The 17,773-nt window shown below is 37.6% G+C and overlaps 1 protein-coding gene across 8 annotated transcripts in view; it reads left to right on the plus strand.

The window, feature by feature from the left end:
* Positions 1-4,548: 4,548 nt before the first annotated feature.
* The window catches only part of stxbp5b (syntaxin binding protein 5b (tomosyn)), a 125,967-nt gene continuing 112,742 nt past the window's right edge, over positions 4,549-17,773 (plus strand). For all 8 annotated transcript variants that reach the window (XM_061924497.2, XM_061924498.2, XM_061924501.2 and 5 more), the window contains exon 1: positions 4,549-5,053. In XM_061924497.2, coding sequence (XP_061780481.1) covers positions 4,910-5,053 — 144 coding nt within the window. In that variant the 5' untranslated portion in view covers positions 4,549-4,909. The remainder of the gene's footprint in view (positions 5,054-17,773) is intronic.

Below are 17,773 nucleotides of genomic sequence, written 5' to 3' on the forward strand. Positions count from 1 at the left end.
AAATCATACAAATATTTAGGTAATATTTTTCATATTCAATACAAATGATAAGAAGAAATTATACTAAAATTTAACAATAAATAATGAATCCATACAAATATTTAGGTAATATTTTTATATTCAATAAAAATAATACGAATAAATTATACTAAAATTTAACAATTAATAATAAAACCATAGAGATATTTAAGTAATATTTTTATATTTAATACAAATACTACAAATACATTATGATACTAAAATTTAAATAAATAAATAAATAATTTAACAATAAATATTAAAACCATACAAATATTAAAGTGGTATCATTTAAAAAATAAACCTATAGTGATCATTTTTTTTTGTAATTATACAATTCTACTGACTTTTTTTTTTTTTTTTGAGCATGCTTTTATTTGAAAATGTGATCATAAAAAGTTTCTAATCCCTTAACTAGACAAAAGTATTATTTTTAATGTTTATAAATATTTGTAACTCAACGTTTTTAAAAATAACATTATTCAATATTATTTAATATTAATAAAATAAAAAACAATAAAAATAATGACATTTTATTAAAATTAAATAATACTAACAAATTATGGTAATACAATTTTTAAATAAATAATAAAATCATACAAATATTTAGGTAATATTTTTCATATTCAATACAAATGATAAGAAGAAATTATACTAAAATTTAACAATAAATAATAAATCCATACAAATATTTAGGTAATATTTTTATATTCAATAAAAAATAATACGAATAAATTATACTAAAATTTAACAATGAATAATAAAACCATAGAGATATTTAAGTAATATTTGTATATTCAATACAAATACTACAAATACATTATGATACTAAAATGTAACAATAAATATTAAAACCATACAAATATTAAAGTGGTATCATTTTAAAAATAAACCTATAGTGATGATTTTTTTTTTGTAATTATACAATTCTACTGACTTACTATGTTTTGTTACAGTTACAAAAATGAATAAGAATGACGTATGGAATATTATTAAGGCATGGAAAGTTCCAGCATGTGTTTGGGTCCTTGGCAAAGGCTGCTATTTTGTTCAATAAAGTGCATGACTCAGCAGTTCTCCAGGAGAAGTTACACAATGCACAGTTTGACAGTTAATGACAATCCATATCTTTGAGTCACATAATTACACGCAGAGTGTGATGTCATGACGCAACAATATCTTTGTCAATTGTGACTTTCATCTGACCAGATTTTCCTGTTCTTAACGTCTCAGTGGAGGTAAAACCGACCTTTTTTTTTTTTTTTTTTTGCCTCTTTGGGGAATGAGGGCAAAGGATGAAATGCATTTTCACACGCTGACAAAAGGCGTTGACAAAAAAGAAGCTTGGGTTGAATTTCACACACAAAAGTGTTTTCTCTTTGTTGGGTTCAAGCTGCAAAATCTTTGGTACTGACTACTTTTGCTCATGTCTGATAGCCAAGTTATTAAGAAATGCAATTTATGAGCTTCCACTTCTTTGTGTATGTTAGCCGTCTCGCCTCCACCCACAGAGACAAAGACAGTGGATGACTGACAAGAGGGTTCACTCATTTTCTTTCATTCCACTATAGATAACTCAAAATGTTACGGGTAGATTTTACATTTATGCTACAATGCTTCGACTTCTATGTGTATGCCTGTGGTCCTGCCTCCACCCACAGAGATAAAGACAGTGGATGACTGACACATTATTTGTTGCTATCTGTACTGTAAAGTTCACATTCAAATGAGTACAACCCATTTATCATTTATCATTTATTAGATAACAAGGCCCACCTGGGCCATCTACTCACCTGTCGCTGTCTTCGAGGCCGGTCCTGGCACACCCCGTTCTGCAGCAGGGCCGCAGGCCACGCCGCCCCTCCACAATGAAGATAAAAGAGAGTCTAAGTCTATAATAATGGAAAAGGGGTAGAATCAGATAAGCTCTGCTTCGTTTTACTCATTTTCAAACATGTTTAAAAGAGAAACTGGAAATTGTGATGTATGAAATGTCGTACTCAAATACTCGCTAAAAATTTTGCAAAAGTACAGGTGTAAAAATTTACTTTTGCAGTAAAGTTACAAAAAACAAACAAAGAGTAAACCATTAAAAAGTAGTGAGAGTAAGTAAGTAAAAATGTCAGAAATTACTTAAAAATGCACACAAAAAAATGTATTAATCAGTTACTAAATGTAAATCGTGAATTTACACCTCTGATAATAACAACAATGATGATAATAACAACAATAATACTAATACTAATGATAATATTATTAATAATTAATAGGTTATCAATAATAAATAATAATGTTAACTGTCTGCATACTTATTTGCTAGCGTCTCTTATATTAGCATGCTATCTGTAGTGTAAAGTTCAAATTTGAATGACAATAAAAGGAAGTCTAAGTCTATGACAACGGAATAGGGGTAGAATCAAATAAGCTCTGCTTCTTCTTACTCCTTTTCGGACAAGTTGAAAAGAGGAACTGGAACTTGTGATGTATCATGTTGCAATTGTATGCACGCTCAATTTTTTTTTTTTTTTTAAAGAATTTTATAAACCTTTATTTATAAATTGCAACATTTACAAACAATCGAGAAATAATAATAATCAAAATAAGTACAAAAACAGTACAAATCAACGCCAGGGGATTGTAAACTCAATAAAGTAACTAAAGTACAATGCTATATATATATATAGAATATATATATATATATATATATATATATATATATATATATATATATATATATATATATATATATATATATATATACATACACATATATATACATACACATATATATACACATATATACATATATATACACATATATAGACATATATACACACATATATATATATACATACACATATATATACACATATATATATACATATGTATATATATATATATACATATATACATATATATATATATACATATATATATATATACATACATATATATATATATATACATATATATATATATACATACACATATATATACATACACATATATATACACATATATACATATATATACACATATATAGACATATATACACACATATATATATATACATACACATATATATACACATATATATACATATGTATATATATATATATATATACATATGTATATATATATATATATACATATACATATATATATATATACATATATATATATATATATATATACATATATATATATATATATATATATACATACATATATATATATATATATATATATATATATATATATATATATATATATATATATATATATATATATATATATATATATATATATATGTATGTATATATATATATATATATATATATATATATATATATATATATATATACCATGAATTGATTAACGTGGACCCCGACTTAAACAAGTTGAAAAACTTATTGGGGTGTTACCATTTAGTGGTCAATTGTACGGAATATGTACTTCACTGTGCAATCCACTAATAACAGTTTAAATCAATCAATATACATATATATACATATATATATATATATATATATACATATATATATATATGTATATATATATATTTATACATACAGTATATATATACATACATATATATATATATATATATATATATATATATATACATACATACATATATATATATATATATATATATATATATATATATATATATATATATATATATATATATATATATATATATATATATATATATATATATATATATATAACAAAGCCATAGGCTCACACAAGTTCAGTAAATAATTTAAATTTGGAACACAGCATCATCGTTTTCACAGCTTTTTGGTTGTTAGAGGTAGAGAGTGTTCTAATTCTTTTTTAAAGACACAAAAAAACAGGTCGGGTATTGAGAAACTTACCTTTATGAATATAAAACTTAGCCAATAGTATAATGAGGTTGCAAAGGTAAAATTCCTTTTCAATATTTTATTTTTCCTACAGTGTAAATCCAAATAGCACATCTTTAAAAGCACCCTCGAAATATATATATATATATATATATATATATATATGTCTGTCTATCTGTGTTGGCCCTGCGATGAGGTGGCGACTTGTCCAGGGTGTACCCCGCCTTCCGCCCGATTGTAGCTGAGATAGGCTCCAGCGCCCCCCGCGACCCCAAAAGGGAATAAGCGGTAGAAAATGGATGGATGGATGGATGTTTAATGTTTTTATTTTATTTTTTTTTTTTTCACGCTCAAAATAAACGTCAACCATAAAACCATCATGACGGGTCCTGTACATCCGGGTATTCTACATCCGGGTCCTGGCTGCGTTTCCGTAGCCTGCTGGTAGCTAAGCCAGCTAGCCTGCCGTATTTATTGATTTTTTTTTTTTTTTTTAATGTTTTTTATTTTATTTTATTATTTTTTAGTTTTTTTGCACTCTCGAAATAAACTTCAACCATAAAACCATAATGACGGGTCCTGCACATCCGGGTATTCCACATCCGGGTATTCTACATCCGGGTCCTGGCTGCGTTTCCGTAGCCTGCTTTGGTAGCTAAGCCAGCTAGCCCGCCTGCCTGCCTGCCGTCAGTCCGTCAGTGGCTGCTTCCTTCCGGGGACGCGGAAGGTGTCGGAGGTCGAAGAACGCCGCGTAAATGCTGCCTTGACTCCGGCGGCGACGACGCGGAAGCAGAGCCTGAGTCGACGAGGTCGGGAGTGCGTGTCGAAATGGAGACGGACGGGAGTTGAAAAAAAAAAAGAAGAAAAAAGAAGTGTGCGTTTATTCGGAGCTAACCTGCTAGCAGCGGCTAAGCCCTCCTCCCCTCCCCTCACTCCCCCTCCCCTCCCGCGGCCAGCCAGTTAACGGCAGCCCGCTCTCTCGGTGCGTCTCCTCTCCGCACTGCCGGAGCCCCCCAAAAATGAAGAAGTTCAACATCCGCAAGGTGCTGGACGGACTGACGGCGGTCTCCTCGTCGTCGTCGACGGCCGCCCAGACGGGGGCCTGCAAGGAGAGCGACGCCGTGCTGGAGAGTCTGCAGTCGGAGCACTTCCAGCTTTGCAAGGTGCGCTCATTTCTTCTCCTTCTTCTTCTTCAACATCCATGTTTGCCTGCTCGCTAGTGGCGGACTGCCAAGGCTTGTTTGCGCTGCACTGACTCCTCGCCTCCAGTCACTTTTCCAGCCCGCTAAGGAGGCAATCAGGAGGCTTTAAGGGGGCGATCGTCCATCTTCACCGAGGCGTCACTTGATTGACATTCACGGCACCCGAGGGTCTTGTGAGATGACCACATCATTTTTTTTTTTTAAGAAAAAACGACCGACAGTAAGGCGAGGAGGATGATCTCATTCTAACGTTAGCATGATAAAAGGAAAAGTTAGCCAAATATGGAAAATCCTTGATTTTTATGTTTATACGAATATAATTTGCAAAAACGTTAGCATGCTAACGCATACCTGCCAACTACTCCGGTTTTCCCGTAATTAGTACGGTTTTCATCAACCTATTCCGGGTTACGGTCAGAGGTGGGTAGTAGAGATGCGCGGATAGGCAATTATTTCATCCGCAACCGCATCAGAAAGTCGTCAACCATCTGCAATCCACCCGATCTAATATTTGATCAGAACTGCATCCGCCCGCACCCGCCCGTTGTTATATATCTAATATAGACGATGCAAGGCATTAGTGAGGTTATAAAGCTTTTGCCTGTTAAAGAAAGGAGACTGATCCAACGCAGCACAGACATTCGCGTGCCACGCTGTCACGACCCAGACGCACACCAGTGCGCAATCATATGGGAGCCGCGCTGAGCGCACCTCCAAGCGCGTCTCGCTGCCGGCGACGGCCGGGTATATGGGCCCGACGCTCCAGCGCCATCCATTTTCAGTGCTAGTTGATTCGGCAGGTGGGTTGTTACACACTCCTTAGCGGGTTCCGACTTCCATGGCCACCGTCCTGCTGTCTATATCAACCAGGGTGAGCCCCACCCCTTTTGTGAGCGCACTGCGCGCGGAGTGACCCCTGTTACGCGCCCCCGGCAACAGGGGTGGCGGGCAGGTAAGCTGCGCGGGCGGAGCGCGCGGAGTGACCCCTGTTACGAGCCCCCGGCCACGGGGGTGGCGGGCAGGTAAGCTGCTTACCTGCTGCGCGTGACGCCGGCCGCGGCGAAGGCGGACGAGGCGGGGTGTCGGTGCGGTGGTGACCCTGGACGTGCGTCGGGCCCTTCTCGCGGATCGCCTCAGCTACGGCTCCCGGTGGGGCCCTCTCGGGGGAAGGGGCCTCGGTCCCGGACCCCGGCGAGGCGTCGGGGGCCTTCTCCGCTCCGTAAAAGTGTCCATCTCTTTTTTTTTTTTCTTCTGTTGTGGCATATGCTGCAGGTGCCTGCTCGTTTTTCGTATGTGGGTAACAACATTTAACTGCCACCCGCCTGAATCTATTTAAAATCTAATTTTTTTTAATTTCAATCGCCCGACCCGACCCGACCCGCTGATAAAATCTAATTTTTTTAAATTCCATCCGCCCGATCCGCGGATAATCCGCCGACTCCGCGGTTATGCCCGCAAACCGCGCATCTCTAGTGGGTAGTAACGCGCTACATTTACTCCGTTACATCTACTTGAGTAACTTTTGGGATAAATTGTACTTCTAAGAGTAGTTTTAATGCAACATACTTTTACTTTTACTTGAGTATATTTATAGAGAAGAAACGCTACTTTTACTCCGCTACTTTTATCTACATTCAGCTCGCTACTCGCTACTAATTTTTATCCATCTGTTAATGCACGCTTTGTTTGTTTTGGTCTGTCAGACAGACCTTCATAGTGCCTGCGTTTCAACAAATACAGTCACTGGTGACGTTCACTCCGTTCCACCAATCAGATGCAGTCACTGGTGACGTTGGACCAATCAAACAGAGCCAGGCGGTCACATGACCTGACTTAAACAAGTGTGAAAAACTTATTGGGGTGTTACCATTTAGTGGTCATTTGTACGGAATATGTACTGTACTGTGCAATCTACTAATAAAAGTTCCAATCAATCAAAAGTGTGAAGGAAAAAAGACCCTTTTCCATTTCAACCGTACATCCCGTCAAAAGCCTAAAGACTGACTGCACAGTTCCTGTCTTCACAATAAAAGTGCCGCTCCATCGCGCCTGCGCTTTCAAAATAAGAGTCTCCGAAAGCCAGCGCAAACAAGCTAGCAAGCTACGGAGTTTGCCGCCAATGTATTTCTTGTAAAGTGTATAAAAACGAATATGGAAGCTGGACAAATAAGATGCCAAAAACCAACCACTTTCATGTGGTATTAGACAGAAATTAGGAACTTTTTTTCTCCTCTATTTGAAAACGTGGACGTTATCATCACTACTGTCTGATTACAATCAATGCAAGTCATCAGAATCAGGTAATACACCAACTTATATTCTTGTCTTCATTAAAGAAAGGAATCTATATGTTAAACATGCATGTATATTCATTAAAACACCTTTAACTTGTAAACAAAAACAGCAAAATAAATACATATAAATGATATACTGTATATATCAATGTATATGTATGTATGTATATATATATATATATATATATATATATATATATATACATATATATATACAGTATATATATATATATATATATATATATAATATGAGTGTGTATGTTACTCATCAGTTACTCAGTACTTGAGTAGTTTTTTCACAACATACTTTTTACTTTTACTCAAGTAAATATTTGGGTGACTACTCCTTACTTTTACTTGAGTAATAAATCTCTAAAGTAACAGTACTCTTACTTGAGTACAATTTCTGGCTACTCTACCCACCTCTGGTTACGGTTGCAGTGATAAAAAATACGGTTTTTCATTAATTACATTTTTTTTTTTTTTTTTAAGTTTTATTCACGAAATCGCGTAACAATGACAATCGACACTGCTTCCCGTAACTTCCTATCGAGCCATTCCGAATGCCGTGAGCGAGGCTATTTATAGCACCGCTGCCAAGCACGAGGCACCAGTTGCCATTGTTTCCAAACGAGCGAACGATCACGGAATCAGCCGGAGAAAAATCGCAAACGAGTCTTAAACCGAAAAGAAAACCGCAGTCATTCCGTGAAGAATATTCAAAAGCCTATCCGGGAATAATTATCCGTTCCAAAAAGGGGTGAAAACTACGCGAATTGCACCTTGTGCAGACAAGATTTTTCGATCGGACACGGAGGAATTAGCGATGTAAAAGACCACGTTGGGACAAAAAAACACAAGTCTAATGCCGTTGCTAGCGATACAAGTGGAAAACTTTCAACATTTTTCGTCGCCCAAACAGATTCTTTGGATGTGATAAATGCCGAAGTTTTATTTACGGAGGCAATAATTGAGCATGAACTTCCAATCGCACTGGCATGATCACATCAATCTGATAGAATAAATTTGGATTTTAGCCACAAAAAGGTAATGACACCAATGTTATCTATTGGAATTGTTTAGTACTGTTATACTGTTAAAAGTGTTTATACTATTTATGCTTTCAAGTCCAAGTTGAAGAAATCGTGTTAAATGTTGACAGCATAACTACCAAAATACAGAAGTATGTCCTTAATATTTTTGCAGTGCTATTTCTGTTGAAAAGTTAAATGATTACATTAGAGATGTGATGTGCCACTTTTCAAGTGTCTGATGGCTTCAATTAATTTTCATTAATTTTTCATATTTTGAAAGGCTTACAAAAAAACTACATTTGAATTGTAATTCCATGCTATTGACAGGACTATTAATTTTAATGAAGTTAGCTTACCATGTTTACAGTATGATAATTGTGATAGAAATGTGAATTTTAGGCACAGAATATTTTTTACAATTGAACAAGGCAGTAGATTATACAAGCTTGGACAGAAAGTTAATAATGACACCATTTTTTTTTTTAATGGAATTGTTTAGTACTGTTTTACCATTTGTTTACTGTAAAAAGTGTTTATACTTTCAATTAACAAATTGAAGTCTTGTGAAAGGTTGACAGGATAACTGGCATTAACTGTCAAAATAATTTCAAACTATTGAAGTTAGCTTACAGAATAAACATGTCAATCAACCCATATTATTTTTGCTGTAATATTTTTGTTCTGAAAAGTCACTGTGACTGATAGAAAAGTGATGGTTTTAGCAACATTTTAACCTGTCGGAATGCTAATAATCATTTTGCTTCGGGGGGGCGAAGTGAACCCCCCACCAGGACTTTGTCCTGTGGCCCCTGGACCCTGGCTACTAGGTTTTTCTGATTTCAAAAGTTGGCAGGTATGCTAACGTAGAAGAACTTAGCATACTTATAAGATTGCGCCAAGTGTCACAATCCATGATTTTTCAAGTTACACATGCAAAGTTATCTAAAATGTTTACGTAAAACATTTGCATTCTAATATTAATATACTTACAAGGCTGTGTCAAGTATCAAAATCCATGGGTTTTTGGTTTAAACCAGGGGTGCCCATTGCGTCGATAGCGGTCAATGGTGGAGGGTGTGTCAGTCCATCGCCAGCCAGGCATTAAAAAAATACACCTAAAAATTAGCGATCATCAATCATCACCACGACGTCACTTTCGTCACTTCATTGATATTCATGTTACCCGAGGGTCTTGTGAGATGACGCCGGCTGCTGCCAGATCATTATTAAGAAAAATCGACCGCCATTAAGACGAGAGTATAAGGAGGATGATCTCATGCTAACGTTAGCATGATAACAGGAAAAGTTAGCATGCTTCTAAGATGGTGCCAAATATGGAAAATCCCAATCTTCCCAATCGTTTGCTGGGCAAGTTCTTAGGTTATTAATGTTTTATGTTATTAACATGTATTATTAATAGGGGTGTAACAGTACACAAAAATGTCGGTTCGGTACGTACCTCGGTTTGGAGGTCACGGTTCGGTTCATTTTCGGCACAGTAAGAAAACAACAAAATATAAATTTTTGGGTTATTTACCGTATTTTCCGCACCATAAGCCGCCCTGGGTTATAAGCCGCGCCTTCAATGAACGGCATATTTCAAAACTTTGTCCACCTATAAGCCGGCCCCGTGTTATAAGCCGCATCTAACTGCGCTAAAGGAATGTCAAAAAAACAGTCAGATAGGTCAGTCAAACTTTAATAATATATTAAAAACCAGCGTGATGTGGGCGCGCATGGAGTCGTATATCAACATGGACGGAGCTGCGTGAAAAAAGCCACCCGGCCTCTTCGCGTAAACTTACCTTAACCACTCGCTCATCTTTTCTTCATCCATCCATCCCTTCGAGTTAGCTTTTATGATGACGCCGGCTGGAAAGGTCTCTTTTGGCAAGGTCTTCCTTTTGAATATCACCATGGGTGGAAGTTTCTGGCCATTAGCATGGCAAGCTAGAACCACAGTGAAGGATGACTTCTCATTCCCTGTGGTGCGAATATTCACCGTACGTGCTCCCGTTGTATCCACAGTGCGGTTCACAGGAATATCAAAAGTCAGTGGAACCTCGTCCATGTTGATAATGTTCTCTGGCCGGATCTTTTTTTCAGCTATCTTGTTTTTACAATATGCACGGAAAGTAGCCAGCTTTTCTTGAAAGTCTTTAGGCAGTTGCTGTGAAATAGTAGTCCGTGTGCGGATGGAGAGATTGCGTCTTTTCATGAACCGGAAACCTGTCGCTTAGTAGGAGCCATTTTGTGGTCTTTACAGATGTAAACACACAAAGGAAATGAAACGTAATATCCGCGCGCTTCTTCTTCTTCTACCGGGGCGGGTGGTTGCTTACAGTAGAAGAAGAAGCGCTTCCTGTTCTATGGGGGCGGGTGCTTACCTTGGCGGTTGCTTGCGTAGAAGAAGAAGCACTTCCTCTTCTACGGGGAAAAAAGATGGCGGCTGTTTACCGTAGTTGCGAGACCGAAACTTTATGAAAATGAATCTTAATATTAATCCATATATAAAGCGCACCGGGTTATAAGCCGCACTGTCAGCTTTTGAGTAAATTTGTGGTTTTTAGGTGCGGCTAATAGTGCGTAAAATACGGTATTTACCAAATTTGCAAAGTCTTCCACCCAAAATATTTTTCTTAGTGTAATATTTGATGTGAAGTAATGGGAACCTTGGATAGGTCAATCATTCATAATAACATTGATTTTGATTCAAAATTATGTTTTGAGCAATGACAGTTTGAAAGAAAATAAACAGCTTTGTTTTATTAGTCAGCATTGCAACTTTTTCTAAATTACATTTAACCTTTAAGCTTTTTTATTTCACTTTTGTTATGTTTTTGTTTATTTTAATAGTATTTTTAGAATGTGCCGTGGGCCTTTAAAACATTAGCTGTGGGTCGCAAATGGCCTCCGGGGCACACTTTTGACACACCTGCTATAGATAATAAAACATTAAATGTGATAAATCTATGGATAAAAAGCAGAGCCTGGCGACGCATGCGCGTTTATCATAACTCTCTCTCTCTCTCTCTGTCTCTGCCCCTCCCTCACCAATGCTGCTGTTTGTTTTGTTTTTAACCCCTTCTTAACCCTGAACGTACATTGAAAATACACGCAACCCTGACTCAAAATGCCGGACATTTGAGGCATTTAAGAAACTCCGCCCTGACAGCTCCGCAAAAGAGGACATGTCCGGTGAAAAGAGGACGTATGGTCAGTGTATCCTAGCCCGTTAGCTGTTAGCATGCCGTGTGTTGTACCTCGGTGTGCATTTTTTACACACCGCCGAACCGAACCAGAACACCCGTACCGAAACGGTTCAATACAAATACACGTACCGTTACACCCCTAATTATTAATGGAAACTAAACACCCGACCCAACTATTTAAACATTTCCCCAAACTCCTCCCATTTGCTTGCGTTACGTTTTTGCTTCAAAAATGTTTGGTCTCACTAATATGATTGTTGTTATTGTGTGAATGCTGCTTCTTCTTCTTCTCCATATTTTGGCGCTCTACTTTCCACATTTATCATCCGATTCAAAGCGTTCCAACTTCACACTGTTCAGCCAATTCGGGAATCACTGGCTTTCCCTTGACTAATTCCAAAAATTCCCAGATTTCCCAGAATTCCAGGCTTTCCGGGACATTTTTTCAATTTAAAATGAATTGGCCATTTTTCAAACTTCCACTATTTTCAACTGACTCAAACCGTTTCACCTTCAACATATTCCACTCATCCTGCACATTCAAACTATCATTTTTCCAGGTTAAAAAAAAATTCCAGGAATTTCCAGAATTCCTGTTTTTTTCACCCATTTTTGTGTCGACTACTCCTTCCAAATCTTTCAACCGTTTCACCGTCAAATCATTCCTCTTAATCAGGACAAAAAACTAAGTTGTTTTTTGAGCTAGAAAAATTCCCGGTTTTCCCCAAATTCCAGGAATTCCGTGATACCATTTCCCAATTAAATTGTTACGACTTCAACATTTCTTGACCGCTTTGAAAAATTTTAACACCAAACAATTCAGCTCATTCAGGACATTCATGCTCCTAATCATTTTCCAAAAAATCCCACTTTTCCCGAAATTCCCAAATTTCCAGGAAGTTCCCATTGACATGAACGGGACATTTTTCCCATTCAAAATGAATTGGCCATTTTTCAAACTTGCACTATTTCTACTATTTTCAACTGACTCAAAGCATTTCACCTTCAACATATTCCACTCATCCTGCACATTCAAACTATAATTTTTCCAAGTTAAAAAAAATTCCAGGAATTTCCAGAATTCCTGTTTTTTTCACCCATTTTTCTGTCGTCGACTCCTTCCAAATTTTTCAACCCACTTCAATCGTTTCACTGTCAAATCATTCCTCTTAATCAGGACAAAAAACAATGTTGTTTTTTGAACTGGAAAAATTCCCGGTTTTCCCAAAATTCCAGGAATTCCGTAATACCATTTCTCAATTGAATTGTTACTACCGGTACTTCAACATTTCTCGACCGTTTTGAAAATTTTTAACACCAAACAATTCAGCTCATTCAGGACATTCATGCTCCTAATCATTTTCCAAAAAATCCCACTTTTCCCGAAATTCCCAAAATTCCAGGAAGTTCCCATTGACATGAACGGGACATTTTTCCCATTCAAAATGAATTGGCCATTTTTCAAACTTGCACTATTTCCACTATTTTCAACTGACTCAAAGCATTTCACCTTCAACATATTCCATTCATCCTGCACATTCAAACTATCATTTTCCCAAGTTAAAAAAAATTCCAGGAATTTCCAGAATTCCTGTTTTTTTCACCCATTTTTGTGTCGACTACTCCTTCCAAATCTTTCAACCGTTTCACCGTCAAATCATTCCTCTTAATCAGGACAAAAAACGAAGTTGTTTTTTGAGCTAGAAAAATTCCCGGTTTTCCCCAAATTCCAGGAATTCCATAATACCATTTCTCAATTAAATTGTTACTACTTCAACATTTCTCGACCGATATGAAAAACAATTAACACCAAACAATTCAGCTCATTCAGGGCATTCATGCTCCTAATCATTTAAAAAAAAAAAAATCCCACTTTCCCCGAAATTCCCAAATTTCCAGGAAGTTCCCATTGAAATTAATGGGACATTTTTCCAGGTTGCACAATTCCCACACTTTCAACCTATTCAAACCATTCCAACATCAACACATTCCTCTCGTTCTGTACATTCAAACTAACACTTTCCAAGTTCCAAACCAAATTCAAGATTTTCCTGGAAATTCCAACTCTGTAACATTCAAACCATTCCAACATTCAAAGTATTCTTACATTCATACTACATTCTGTCAGCATTCCACTTCAACTTCAGCATTGGAGCATTCACACACAATCCCTTCAGGAATTGCCTCATTTAGTTAGCGTTTCAGTATCCATTACCAGCCCTCCGCGACACCACCTTGTCAAAACCTCCCCAAACCAGTCCCAATTGTTTGTGCTGAAAACATTTTTGGTCTAATTACTATAATAGTTCTTAGGTTATTAACCTTTTATGGAACTGGTTAGGAATATTGAAATGTTTATAACAAAAACTGTAAGAGTCAGACCAAACTTGTTTTCAGTACAAACAATTTTGACATGGGGGCTGGTTTTTGAATGATAGCACGTTGCTACCATAAAAACCATAAAAAAAAGAACATTTTTGTGACATAATAGAATTGGGCAATTCTGGGGAGATTTGGACAAGGTGTGTGGGGGAGTGGGTGACTTCACACAGGTCGTATGTGTGGGAACAAAACATGCTCTTGTTTCCTCGCTTGCACAATCGTCGACTTCTCTTTTCCCCTCGTCAGGCGCCTTGCAAGCTATTCAACATTCTACTTCCTCAATGACTGCTGAAAAGCTTCAAAATAACACACATCATGTAGTTTATAAAATAATTATCATAAAGTCCGTACTAGGGTCGTACCGATACCAATGTTTTGGTACCGGTACCAAAATGTATTTCGATACTTTTCTAAATAAAGGGGACCACAAAAAAATGTCATTATTGGCTTTATTTTCACAAAAAATCTTAGGGTACATTGAACATATGTTTATTATTGTAATTTAATCCTTAAATAAAATAGTGAACATACAGTGGGGCAAAAAAGTATTTAGTCAGCCACCAATTGTGCAAGTTCTCCCACTTAAAATGATGACAGAGGTCTGTAATTTTCATCATAGGTACACTTCAACTGTGAGAGACAGAATGTGAAAAAAAAATATCCAGGAATTCACATTGTAGGATTTTTAAAGAATGTATTTGTAAATTTTGGTGGAAAATAAGTATTTGGTCAAGAACAAAAATTCAACTCAATACTTTGTAATATAACCTTTGTTGGCAATAACAGAGGTCAAACGATTACTAGAGGTCTTTACCAGGTTTGCACACACAGTAGCTGGTATTTTGGCCCATTCCTCCATGCAGATCTTCTCGAGAGCAGTGATGTTTTGGGGCTGTCGCCGAACAACACGGACTTTCAACTCCCTCTACAGATTTTCTATGGGGTTGAGGTCTGGAGACTGTCTAGGCCACTCCAGGACTTTCAAATGCTTCTTACGGAGCCACTCCTTCGTTGCCCGGGCGGTGTGTTTGGGATCATTGTCATGCTGGAAGACCCAGCCACGTTTCATCTTCAAAGCTCTCACTGATGGAAGGAGGTTTTGGCTCAAAATCTCACGATACATGGCCCCATTCATCCTTTCCTTAACACGGATCAGTCGGCCTGTCCCCTTAGCAGAAAAACAGCCCCAAAGCATGATGTTTCCACCCCCATGCTTCACAGTAGGTATGGTGTTCTTGGGATGCAACTCAGTATTCTTCTTCCTCCAAACACGACGAGTTGAGTTTATACCAAAAAGTTCTATTTTGGTTTCATCTGACCACATGACATTCTCCCAATCCTCTGCTGTATCATCCATGTGCTCTCTGGCAAACTTCAGACGGGCCTGGACATGCACTGGCTTAAGCAGGGGGACACGTCTGGCACTGCAGGATTTGAGTCCCTGTCGGCGTAGTGTGTTACTGATGGTAACCTTTGTTACTTTGGTCCCAGCTCTCTGCAGGTCATTCACCAGGTCCCCCCGTGTGGTTCTGGGATTTTTGCTCACCGTTCTCATGATCATTTTGACCCCACGGGATGAGATCTTGCGTGGAGCCCCAGATCGAGGGAGATTATCAGTGGTCTTGTATGTCTTCCATTTTCTGATAATTGCTCCCACAGTTGATTTTTTCACACCAAGCTGCTTGCCTATTGTAGATTCACTCTTCACAGTCTGGTGCAGGTCTACAATTATTTTCCTGGTGTCCTTCGACAGCTCTTTGGTCTTGGCCATAGTGAAGTTTGGAGTCTGACTGTTTGAGGCTGTGGACAAGTGTCTTATACAGTTAACGAGTTCAAACAGGTTTATTAATTAATACAGGTAACGAGTGGAGGACAGAAGAGCTTCTTAAAGAAGAAGTTACATGTCTGTGAGAGCCAGAGATCTTCCTTGTTTGAAGTGACCAAATACTTATTTTCCTCCATAATTTACAAATACATTCTGTAAAATTCCTACAATGTGAATTCCTTGATTTTTTTTCACATTCTGTCTCTCACAGTTGAAGTGTACCTTTGATGAAAATTACAGACCTCTGTCATCATTTTAAGTGGGAGAACTTGCACAATCGGTGGCTGACTAAATACTTTTTTGCCCCACTGTACTAGACAACTTGTATTTTAGTAGTAAGTAAACAAAGACTCCTAATTAGTCTGCTGACGTATGCAGTAACATATTGTCATTTATACACCTATTATTTTGTACACATTATGAGGGACAAGCGGTAGAAAATAAATGATTAATCTACTTGTTCATTTACTGTTAATATCCGCTTATTTTCTGTTTTAACATGTTTTATCTACACTTCTGTTCAAATGTAATAATCACTTATTCTTCTCTTCTTTGATACTTGACATTAGTTTTGAATGATACAGGATCATACATTGGTCATATTCAAAGTCCTCATGTGTCCAGGGACGTATTTACTGAATTTATAAACCTAATATACATGTTAAAAAAAGATTTTGTGATGCTAAAAAAATATCGATGTAGTCAAAGTAGTATCAACGGGATACACTCTTGTACTTGGTATCATTACAGTGGATGTCAGGTGTAGATCCACCCATGGCATTTGTTTACATTGTGATGCCGGTGAGCTATTGTATCCTTCTACGGTGTGTAGTGAAGCATGTTTAGCTATTCCTTGTCCTCCAGTGATAATGTGCTTGTAAGAAACATACTTTATTTGTCGCCATGGAGACAAGGATTAGTGATTTAGAAGTAGCTAAAACACTGCATCTCTTCCTGAGGGCGTTTCAGTGTCATAACTTCACCTTTATCGTTAGTTTTTAAGCCAAAATGCGTCCATTCTCCCTTTTCTGTCTACACACTGTGTCTGCTTGTAAGTACTCTGTGTGTGTGCGCTGCCGAACATGCTCTTCTGCTGGTAAAACCAGCAATGTCACCACGCGCCATCATGCCTGTTATAAAAAGGGTAAAATAGAGGTAATGTTTAACATCTTTATTAAAGTTAAAGTTGAAGTACCAATGATTGTCACACACACACACACACTAGGTGTGGTGAAATGATCCTCTGCATTTGACCCATCCCCATGTTCACCCCCCTGGGAGGTGAGGGGAGCAGTGAGCAGCAGCGGGGGCCGCGCTCGTGAATCATTTGGTGATTTAACCCCCAATTCCAACCCTTGAGTGCCAAGCAGGGAGGCACATTTTTTGTAGTCTTTGGTATGACTAAACTCCATATAAAGTCTACCATTCTTAAAATGGTTTTCATTTCACAGGTCAAAGGGTTTTCATTTCACAGGTGTGCTTGAAGCTCATCGAGAGAATACCAAGTGAAGTGAATTATATTTATATAGCGCTTTTCTCTAGTGACTCAAAGCGCTTTACATAGTGAAAGCCAATATCTAAGTTACATTTAAACCAGTGTGGGTGGCACTGGGAGCAGGTGGGTAAAGTGTCTTGCCCAAGGACACAACGGCAGTGACTAGGATGGCGGAAGCGCGGATCGAACCTGCAACCCTCAAGTTGCTGGCACGGCCGCTCTACCAACCGAGCCATACCACCCCAATATCAGCATTGGTATCACTAAGACTGCCCCTGCAATTACAATTACTAATATTAATTTGTAGTATCGCCCAAAGTATCGCTCAGCATCAAGGGTTGGAATTGGGGGGTTAAATCACCAAATGATTCCCAGGCGCGGCCACCGCTGCTGCTCACTGCTCCTCTGTGGGGGATGGGTCAAATGCAGAGGGTAATTT

Source organism: Nerophis lumbriciformis, linkage group LG29 (assembly GCF_033978685.3).
Source record: "Nerophis lumbriciformis linkage group LG29, RoL_Nlum_v2.1, whole genome shotgun sequence".
NCBI lineage: Eukaryota > Metazoa > Chordata > Actinopteri > Syngnathiformes > Syngnathidae > Nerophis > Nerophis lumbriciformis.